We start from the raw sequence: 10,431 nt of genomic DNA on the forward strand, positions 1-10,431 counted from the left end.
GCTGCAGCCCACATGCAGACAAAGGGATGAGGGGCATGAGGGAATAAAACAGGGTTACCCCTGTCTCCTTCATGATATGGCTGGGGGGCAGATCCCCCCTCCAGGGCTGCTGGAGGGGACAAAATCCATCAGAAAAGGAAAGAGCAGCTCGCAGCTGTGCCCCTCCCCTCCCGCTGCCAGCAAAGGAGCATCACCCCTAAATCACCTGAGCATCCATGACAATGGCCCTGGCCCCGCTGCCTCCATCCCACCGCACCTTCTCCCGATGAACGAGATTAGCCAAAACTCGGCGTGCCCCATCGAGCACCTCCCCTGGAAGGGCGGGATTGTGGGATTTCGGGATTGTGACTGATTTTTAACCACCACAGGAGGGAGGTTCTTCATGGGAGGGACATTCCTAGCTGCAGCAGCGTCTCCTGAGCCATTCCCGGAGAGGGGAACCAGCATCCCTCGACCATCTACAATCCCAAAAGGGAGGGACAAACAGCCTCTCCTTGTGCAGGGCTCCCCATCCTGCCTGCCTGGATCTCTCCAACCCTGGGGCTGGGCCAGGCTGGAAATGGGGAGCGGGGACCTCATCCCATTCCCTGAGGGTGAAGTGTGGGACATCCACATCCCACGGGAGCCAGGATCCCGGAACGGGGGCTCTGGGCTGGCCTTTGGGGGCCCCAGGGGAGAGGAGCAGATTCCTCCAGGACCAGCCCCATCAGAACATCCCAGAGCCACGTCCTGTGTCTGGAGGGAGACGCAGCCCAGGGAGCAGGGATCCCTGCTCTGGCCCGGGATGGAGCCCTCCTCCCGGGATGAGCCCCACCCGCGGTCTGGGGACGCTCAGGAGCTCTCTGCACTGATGGATTTTTTTCTCCTTGCTAATTATGGAAGCACCTTTTTTTTTTTTTTTTCCCAAAATGCAGCAGCAGCAAAGGTCAAAAACCCAACGGAAATGGAAAGGATGGAAAGGCAGAGGGCAACCCCAGCGAGGGCTTGGATCAGCTCGAATCTTTAATTAGAAAAATAGACACAAATTTGAAATATTCCTGATAGAGGCCTTTTCTTTTTACAAACATAATAATAATAATAATAATAATAATAATAGTACTGAAATCACCTTTCCCAAGGGCCTGTTAGCACCGTTTGCCAGAGCCCGGCGGGTTCTCTCTCCCTGGGGAGAAAGGACGGGAGCAGCCGCAGCCCCGACCGTGCCGGCCGGGAAATCTCCAGGCAGGAACATCCTGGGAAGCGCTGCCCTGAGGAAAGAAATCCCAGCGGGGCGCTCCCAGCGCCGAGTGTCCAACGCACCCCGTCGGTGGCGATCTCTGTCCGTCTGTCCGTCTGTCCAGGGGCTCCCCGTTGCCCTCCTCGGAACAGGGGCTGTGGGATGGCTCAGTGCCGCGCTCCGGGGCGGCTCCGCTGCCGTCCCCGCCGGGAGCTCCGCCTCGCCTCCCTGGGCCCGGCCCGGCTCCGCCGCCGCCTCTCTGGGGCCGCCCGGGAGGGACCCCCGGCCCATCCCGGCTCTCCGTGAGAGCTCGGGCACCTCGGCAACGCCGCTGGCCGCGCTCGGGCCGCGCTCAGAGCGGGCCGAACGAGAGCCCCACCGAGAAGAAACCCAAGCCCTTGAGCTTCTCCTCGCTCCGCGCCTTCTGCTTGAGGTGCACCTTGCTGTGCCGCTTCTTCTCGTCCGAGCGGGCGAAGCGGCGGCCGCAGGTGTCGCACGAGAAGGGCTTCTCGCCCGTGTGCGTGCGGATGTGCGTGGTGAGGTGGTCGCTGCGGCTGAAGTTGCGCAGGCAGATGCGGCACTGGAAGGGCTTGTGGCCCGTGTGGATGCGCAGGTGCCGGTTGAGCTCGTCGGAGCGGGCGAAGCTGCGGACGCAGTTCTCCACCGGGCAGGCGAACGCCTTCTCGTGGGGCTTGGGGCAGAAGCACTTGGAGGAGCACTTGCTGCGCCGAGCCTTCTTCTTGGGCTCGGCCAGCGCGGCAGGGCCCGGGGGCAGCAGCGAGGGCAGCGGCGGGGCCGGGCCCAGGAACTCCGGGGGCGGCACGGAGGGAGACGGGTGAGGATGGAGCAGCTCGGCCGAGCCCAGCAGGCCCGGCAGCACCTCGGGCTGGGCCAAGGAGGCGTCGAAGTCCGGCATTAGCGGCGTGGGCAGGGCGTGGATCTTGCTGTCGGCGAAGTCCCCGCGGGCCGGGAAGTTCTCTGGCTCGCAGCCGAAGCCCAGATGGGCTCCGAAGCAGGCGGCGTCCTCTGCCAGGCTGCCGAGCTCCGGCTGGCAGCTGACGGACAAGACGCTCTCCATCTTGGAGCCCAGCGCGGGGAACAGCCCCTGGCTGCTCTCGGGGGCCGGGAAGCCCTCGGGAGAGGGGAAGGCGGCGGGCAGGTAGGCCTGGTGCTGCTGGGAGAGCGGCTCCCACTGGGCACAGGCGCCTTTGAACTTGTCCAGGGGCGGGGAGGCAGAGGACAGCTTGACGTCCTGCTTGCTGTCCAGGAGCTTGGGCTGGAAGAAGCACTGGGAGGTGTTTCCCGGCAGGGGCTGAGCGCCCTCGGCCGCGGGGAAGGCGCCGTAGCCCGGCTCCGGGAACGGGGCCGGGCTGGACCCGCTCATCTCGGGCTGGCACGACGGGTACAGGTCCAGCTGGCTCGGAGCCACCTCGGGACAGGGGTAAAGAGCGTCCAGGTGCCTCTGGTGGCCCTCGGAGGAGGCGAAGGGGGAGATGCCCAGGATGCCCGACATCAGGTTGAAGAGGGATTCCTGGTCCTGCGGGTGCTCCGGTACCGCCTTGATGAAGAAGCTGCCGGTGTAGCTGAGGGAAGGGGAGGGCTGGCTGCCCAGCAGGGAGTAATCCACGGCCCCGCCGCTGCCGGGGACACCCAGCAGCTCACCTGGGGAACAGAGGGGACGGCGGTGAGAGGGCTGCAGGCACGCGGGGCCGGGGGCGGGATGCGGGAGCAGCGGGAGCTCTTGCGTCACTCCGAGGTCTCCGTCCCCGAAACCGCTCAGGGAGCCCTGGGCTCACCCCCCTCCCCCCCGGGACCCTCAGGACCCCCGCCCTGAGCTCGCGGGGCCGCTGCAGCCCCAGGCAGGGCTGAGGGCGGAGGAGGGGCAGGTTCCCGGCTCCTGCATGCGGCGATCATTCCCAGCGGGGTCCCTCATCCCTGCCCGGCTCCCGCCCGCCCTTACCTCCAAGGAAATCGGCCTCTGCCAGAAGTTGCTGCTCGGGCTGCCCCAAGCCCTGCAGGTCTCCGGTTTTCATCTCGCAGCTCTCCTCGTACTTGGAGTAAAGCGGATCCGGGCAGGAGAAATCCATAACGTTGAGCATCTTCCCTGGAGACGCGGCCGGAGCGGGGGGGCCGGGCTGGGACGAGCCGGGGATGCTCGGGGAGAGCCGGGAGGAGCCCGGGATGAGCCGGGGAATGCCCGGGGAGAGCCGCTGGCTGCTCAGGGGCGAGGCGGGAGACGCTGCAGGCGAGCCCGGGGATGCTCGGGGCGAGCCCGGGATGAGCTGGGAGCGCTCGGGGCGCCCGCCCCGATCCCGGGGATGCTCGGGGATGAGCCGGGCCACGCTCGGCGAGCCCGGGCCGGTGCGAGGGGTGCCCGGGGCAGGTGCCGGGGACCCTGCAGGTGATGCTGAGGGGTGCGGGGGGTGCTGGGGCGGGGGGCCCGGGCGCTGCGGGGGCGCTGCGGGGGCAGGGCCCGGGCGGGGGGCGCAGGCAGGGCCCGGCGGCGGCGGCGGCGCAGCCCGAGCGGACACCCGGCGCTCCCTCCCCGCCGCCCCCTTTATAGCGGGAGCGGGGCTGCTCCGACCTTCCGCCGCAGCCATTTCTGGAGTCCCCAGTGAGGCTGCCGTGACGTAAATGCCCATATATGGACTCAGGATGTAGGCTAGGGAGTCCCAATAAGGAAATCTCTCCCGTGACGCGATGCCCTTCCCTCCCCCTTCCCTGCTCCCCTCCCCCTTTTCTCTCGCTCTGTTTTTCATTTTTCCCCCCCTTCCTTCTCTCTTTTTAACTAATAATCGCGATATTTTTAACAAATCTCTGCCGCTCGGTGCGCGCGTGTGCCCAGCATCCCCTCCCGCAGCCGCAGGTGTGCACACGCGTGTGCAAGCCCCGGGTGTGCAGAACGAGCCCAGGATCGCAGCCTTGGCTCCCCCCGGCCTTTGGGGGCATCCCCGCGGCTCCGGCCCTTGCTCCGCAGCCTTGGCTCCTGTCCCACCGTGGGCTGGCTGCTGCTCTCCCGGATTTGCATCTCCCCAGGCTCTCCTTCTCCCCGCGCTATTTTTTCCCCGTGAATGGCTTTTGTTGCTCTTGCTCCTTCTAGAAGCGCCAAAGGTGCTGGGTTTGCTGTTCCTCCCCCCTGCCCTGCCCTCCCCTCCCGGCCGGATTTTGGATGCTCTCTGCCGGCATGCTCTCTGCCGGCGGTTGGATGGGAGCGGGAGGGGATGCCGGCTCCTCCTGCGGCATCCGAGCGGCCCGGAGGAGCAGGGACAGGAGAGCAGGGACAGGAGAGCAGGGACAGGAGGAGCAGGGACAGAGGAGTGGGCACAGAGGAAAAGGCACAGGAGAGCAGGGACAGAGGAGCAGGGACAGAGGAGCAGGGACAGGAGGAGCAGGGACAGAGGAGCAGGGACAGAGGAACAGGGACAGAGGAACAGGGACAGGAGAGCAGGGACAGGAGGAGCAGGGACAGAGGAGCAGGGACAGGAGAGCAGGGACAGGAGGAGCAGGCTCAGAGGAGCAGGGACAGAGGAGCAGGGACAGGAGAAGCAGGGACAGGAGGAGCAGGCTCAGAGGAGCAGGGACAGAGGAACAGGCACAGAGGAGCAGGCTCAGGAGGAGCAGGGACAGAGGAACAGGCACAGAGGAACAGGCTCAGCAGGCACAGAGGAGCAGGCACAGCCTGCTGGAGCTCATCCATTGCAGCCCGTGGCTCGGAGCTGGGCTGAGGAAGGCAGATCCATCCTCCTGCCAAGCCCACCGTGTCCAGGGGGAGCTTTCCGAGCAGGCTCAGCGGGATTGGAGGGATCCTGGCATTGCCTCCACCCCGAGCATCCTCAGCCCGTGCTGGGGTGAAGGCTCTGCCAGCCCGGGCTGTGCTGCCTGCCCTGCTGGGCTGCTCCCAGAGCTCCAGCACTGATCTGGAGCTGACCCTGGCCAGGCAGGGATCTCCAGGTGACCCTGGATGGGCAGGGATCTCCAGCTGATGCTGAACAGGCAGGGATCATCTCCAGGTGACCCTGGCCAGGCAGGGATGCTCTGGGATTGTCACCAGCCTCCAGCATGGCTGGGCTGGGGATGGAAGGTTTGCTCGGGGCATTTTGGCTGCTGGGCCCAAACCCGCTGTGAAGGATGTTCAGGCAAATATTTGGGGTTCATATTTGTTCAAAGAGCACACAGAGGGATGCAAACCCCTGTTCATAGAGCACACAGAGGGGTACAATACCCTGTTCACAGAACACACAGAGGGTACAAAACCCTGTCCATAGAGCACACAGAGGGTACAAACCCCTGTTCATAGAGCACCCAACAGCTCAGGTGAGCTGGGTGTGCAGGAGGGGGGCTGTGCATGCAAGGGGCTGGAATAGAGGAGGAGACCCCTCCCTAAATTCCTGCTTCCCTGCCTCCAATGCTTACAGCCTGGCTGGCAGGCCAGGTGTGCCCCAGATGTGCTGGGGCTGTGTCCCAGATGTGCTGTGCCCGTGCCCAGGGCCGTGCCCAGCTGGCAGCAGCAGGTGACAGCCCCGATCCCGAGCTATTCCTGGCTCCAGGATGAGTCACAGCCTCACCTTGGGCAGATCCCCGGGATTGGTGTCTCACAGCACCTCCCCTCACTGGGACAGCTGCTGCCTCTGCAAACGCACCCAGAGCCCTGGCACAGGGGCCAGGAGGCAACAACGCCCTGGGCACTCAGGGAATGAGCCCTGAGGGTCGGGCTGCGAATAAAAGAGGGGATGCAGAGGTGCAGGCAGTGCCCAGAGTGTGGAAATGTTCTGTGGCATCCCATTACTCCCTGTTTGTCTCCCATTGTTCCCTGTTTGTCTCCCATTGTTCCCTGTTTGTCTCCTCACAGGAGGGGCATTTTGGCTGCTGGGCCCACACCTGCTGTGAAGGATGTTCAGATAAATATTTGGGGTGTAAACCCCTGTTCATAGAGGTGTAAATCCCTGTTCATAGAGCACCCAGGTCACTTGAGCTGCTGGGTGCCCAGAGTGCCCAGAGTGTGGAAATGTTCTGTGGCATCCCATTATTCCCTGTTTTCCTCCCATTATTTCCTGTTTTTCTCCCATTATTCCCTGTTTGTCGCCCATTATTCCCTGTTTGTCTCCCATTATTCCCCATTTGTCTCTTCACAGGAGATGAGGGGAGCCCAGGGCAATGGCCAGACCCTGGGTTTCAGTAAATCAAAGGCAAAATATCACCCTGCAGTGCTCAGTGACCCTGGAATCTGGAGCTTCAGGACATTGTGGGGACCAGGATGGAGGCCAGGCTGGAAATATTCCCCTGTGGCACTGAAGACAAGCCCAGCCTGCTGTGAGGGATGTGCTGGATCCAGCCAGGGGAGGGCCTGGCGCTCCTGGATCTCCTCTCCACCTCTCCCTGTCTGCATCACGGGGGCCGCCAGGCCTTGGTCACTCTGGGCTATTTGGCTGTGCCCATTTTGCTGTCAGGGGTGTCAGCCAGAGCATGTGCAGGATCTCTGCCATGCACACCCTGGGACAGCTCTGCTCCCCTTCCCTCCCAGACATGGAAAACACCGTCCCTCCTTTGGGACAGCACCGTGGGAGCCTCCCTGCCACAGCCATGCTCTCACAAACCTCCCCTCACCCTCAGGGCTGGTCCTGAAACAGTGGCAATGGTTCAGCTCCCCGGGGAGAAAACCAGCATTGTGTGGGTTATAAACCTGTGCAGGAGTGGCTGCAGAGGTCCTGCCTCATGTCCCACCTCCCCTGGATGAATGCCTTCATCCTTTAACCCCGATAGGAGCAGAGATTTCCATTTGAAAGCTCTTCTGTCCTGTTTTTATGTGCCAAACCGGGGCGGTTTGGAGTGAGCCGTGTGTGTGCAGGTGACAGCACTCATGAGGTAATGGCAGCGTGACCGCGGCCGAGCCAAGCCCGGAGCAGGCGCTGGCACCGCATCCCCCGGGCCAGAAGGGGCTCCTGGCTGCCGAGGAGGCGGGATTGCCCTCCTGGGGGGAATTCTGTCGTCACCAGGAGCGGGAGGAAATCCGTGATCCGCGTCCAGCTGCCCCCGCCGCCCGGTGCTGCCCCGCTTTTGGGGCTCTCTTTGGGGTCCCTCCCCGGCCCCGGAGACTCTGCAGGAGCCTTTCCAAGGGGTCTTTGTGTCTGGAGACTCCCTGGGCTCCGTGGGGCAGCGCCAGCCCAGGCCCAGGTGGGCAGAGGGGTTTGGGCTCCCCTGAGGGCCAGGAGCATCCTCGGGGCAGCAGAGAGCCCCCAGGCAGGGCTGGCTGTGCCCCACATGGGCCCGGGGGGCTCGGGGCTCTCGGGGGGCTCGGGCGGCTCCAGCGCCCCCTGAATGCTCCGAGGGCTCCCCCGGTCCGGACACCGGATCTGCCCCGGCTGCAACTGCCTGCCCTGGGCCCTGCCACCCTCAGCTCCCTGCCCTGAGACCCTGCCCACCCTGGGCCCCTGCCCTGGGCCCCTGCCACCCTCAGCTCCCTGCCCTGAGCCCCTGCCCTGGGCCCTGCCACCCTCAGCTCCCTGCCCTGGGCCCTGCCCTGGGCCCCTGCCACCCTCAGTTCCCTGCCCTGAGCTCCTGCCCTGGGCCCCCGCCATCCCCAGCTCCCTGCCCTGGGCTCCTGCCCACCCTGAGCTCCTGCCCTGGGCCCCTGCCCATCCTGGGCTCCTGCCTGGCCAGATCCTCACTCTGGGCTCCTGCCTGCCTTCAGCTCCTGCCCACACCCAGCTCCCTGCCCTGGGCTCCTGCCCTGGGCCTCTGCCCACCCTGGGCTCCTGGGCACCTCCAGTTCCTCACCCTGGGCTCCTGCCTGGCCATCCTGGGCTCCAGCCCTGGGCTCCTCACCCTGGACTCCTGGGCACCTCCAGCTCCTCACCCTGGGCTCCTCACCCTGGGCTCCTGCCCATCCCCAGCTCCTCACCCTGGATTCCTGCCCACCTCCAGTTCCTCACCCTGGGCTCCTGCCCTGGGTTCCTGCCCGCCCCCAGTTCCTCACCCTGGGTTCCTGCCCGCCCCCAGCTCTTTCCTGGCCAGCTCCTCACCGCTCCTTCTGGCCCTGCTGGGTCACCTTTGTGCTGCCACCAGCCCAGTGCAATGGCCCAGGCGCCTCCTTCCCTCCCAGTCCCAGTTCCCCAGTCTGGGCAGCTCCTTCCCAGCAGCCTCCCAGCTCCCATCCCTGCTCCCAGCCGGGGTTAGAGCACAGAAACCCAGGCTCAGGTCCTGGCTCTGGCTGCTTTCCCCCCTGGTTCTCATCTCTGGAGCCCCGGCCTGGCCCTGCCCCATCACTGGCAGGGGTTGGTGCTCCAGCACTCCCAGCCCTGTTTGGGGGAGAAGCTGCCATGGAAAGGAGGAGAACCATCCTCTTCCTCCTGCCCTGCTCTGCCACAGCCAGAGAGGAGCTGGGGGAGCTCTGGGAATGGCTCTTCCCTGTGGAACAGGAGCCCCAGGGAGGGGCAAGGGCAGAGATGGGCAGCGCTGATGTGAGGCTGGAATTCATTTTTCCAGAGGGATGGGCTGAGGGTTGGCTCATGGCACTGCTGCCTTGGCAGCCGAACCAGGGCTGGGTGCCCAGAGCCCACAGGCAGCTGGGGAAAGGTGCAAAGCCCAGGTGTGTGCCCCAGGCTCTGAGTGTGCCCGGCTCAGGCACCTCTGCAGCACCCCCTGCCCCACATCCAGCTCCCCAGGGGGTTTTCCCACTGATTCCTCTTGGAACCCTCTCCATTTCCTGTGCTGGGGGATGATGCAAGTCTTGGCTGTGAAGAAATCCCTGTTTCTGTGCCTTTGGAGCATTCCCAGTGTTTCCACCCCTGCAGGTTCAGAGCCATGGGTGTGTGCTGGGTGCTCAGTGCCCTCCTCGTGGGCACCAGAGCCCTTGTGCTGCTGGGCAGGGCTGGGAAATGCCCAGTGCTGGGTACCCAGTGCCCTCAGTGCCCTCCTCGTGGGCACCAGAGCCCCTGTGCTGCTGGGCAGGGCTGGAAAATGCCCAGTGCTGGGACACTGAGTCCTTCCAAGGCTTCTCCCATGACAGGACAAGCCCTGTGGGCTCTGAGCTGCTGGCCCTCAATACTCCAGAAGGTGCTTCTGGAAGCCCAGAGTGGATTTTGGCCCTGGAAGCTGAGGGAAAGACTCAAGGCCCAGCCCCTCCCAGCTCCCCAGCGTGTCCATCCCTCGTGAAACAGCATCCCTTGGAGTCTGTGCTCTGTGGAGCAGCCCATGGGATTTTAAGGGAAATTTATTTTATTTTAAAGGTATTTTAGAGGGAAATGCTGCTGATTCCCCCCATGCACGAGGGGCAGGGGCAGGGGAGGGCGCCCAGAGGGCCCTGCAGCACCCGGGGCTCAGCAGCTGCTGTTTGGGTGCTGCACCCAAGCCTGGAATTCCCTTCCCACCTCCCCTTGGTGCCACCCCCAGCAGAGCCACAGCAAAGGCAGCCCCAGAGCCCAAAGCCAGCCCAGAGCTCCCTCTGCCAGGGCTCAGGGCGCAGAAGGGAAGGAGCATGCCAGGCTCTGGGAGCTGGCCATGGATTCCCAGGCACAAGCAGTGATTCCTGCTGGGATGGGCACAGGGAGCTCAGGGACACTGGAGCAGGGAATCCCAGGGTGCTTTGGGTGGGAAGGGACATTAAAGCCCATCCAGAGGGGCAGGGACCCCTCCCATGAGCTCGGGTGGATCCAAGCCCCAGTGTCCAACCTGGCCATGGATCCGGGGGCAGCCACAGCTGGGAATGCTCTGGGAATTCCAGCCCAGCCCCTGCCCACCCTCCCAGGGAACAATTCCTTATTCCCAAGATCCCATCCACCCCTCTGGAGCGTGAATCTCATCCCCCTGCCCTCCCTCTCCTGCTCCATCCATCTCCCCTGCCAGGAAAACTTCCAGAAGAAGGCAGAGCTCAGCATTGCCATGGAAACGGGCCCAGGCCCAGCTCTGCTCCTGCTGCTGCAGAGGATGGAGGCTCCAGAGGCTCAGGAGCCACCCTGGAACCTGCCCAGGGACCCACGGCCCCTCCTGCTGCCCCCAGCCCTGGGCAGGGCAGGGGATGCTCCAAACTCTTCTCCAGGCAGGGTTTCCAGGGGGGGGATCCTTTTCCAGGGAGGATTTCCAGGGGATCCTTCTCCAGGGAGGGTTTTCCAAGGGGATCCTTCTCCAGGAAGGGTTTTCCAAGGGGGGATCCTTCTCCAGGGAGGGTTTTCAAGGGGATCCTTCTCCACGAGGATTTCCAGGGGGGGGGGTCCTTCTCC

General features: G+C 64.4%; 1 protein-coding gene across 1 annotated transcript; it reads right to left on the reverse strand.

The window, feature by feature from the left end:
- Positions 1 to 984: 984 nt before the first annotated feature.
- On the reverse strand, positions 985 to 3,830 carry EGR4 (early growth response 4). The gene is made up of 2 exons (XM_054633942.2): positions 3,177 to 3,830; positions 985 to 2,878 (listed from the first exon to the last, which is right to left on the reverse strand). Exons 1-2 carry the CDS (start codon positions 3,814 to 3,816, stop codon positions 1,569 to 1,571), a joined length of 1,950 nt encoding a protein of 649 aa, XP_054489917.2. The 5' UTR covers positions 3,817 to 3,830; the 3' UTR covers positions 985 to 1,568.
- Between the last annotated feature and the right edge of the window lie 6,601 nt (positions 3,831 to 10,431).

The sequence above is a fragment of the Agelaius phoeniceus genome, chromosome 4 (genome assembly GCF_051311805.1).
Source record: "Agelaius phoeniceus isolate bAgePho1 chromosome 4, bAgePho1.hap1, whole genome shotgun sequence".
NCBI classification, from domain to species: Eukaryota; Metazoa; Chordata; class Aves; order Passeriformes; family Icteridae; genus Agelaius; species Agelaius phoeniceus.

Excerpts from the sequence above, each read along its gene's own strand:
- EGR4 (XM_054633942.2), bottom strand. The coding sequence starts at position 3,816 with ATGGCTGCGGCGGAAGGTCGGAGCAGCCCCGCTCCCGCTATAAAGGGG. Across the intron at positions 2,879-3,176 it reads AGAGGCCGATTTCCTTGGAG|GTGAGCTGCTGGGTGTCCCC; the intron begins GTAAGGGCGGGC and ends TCTGTTCCCCAG.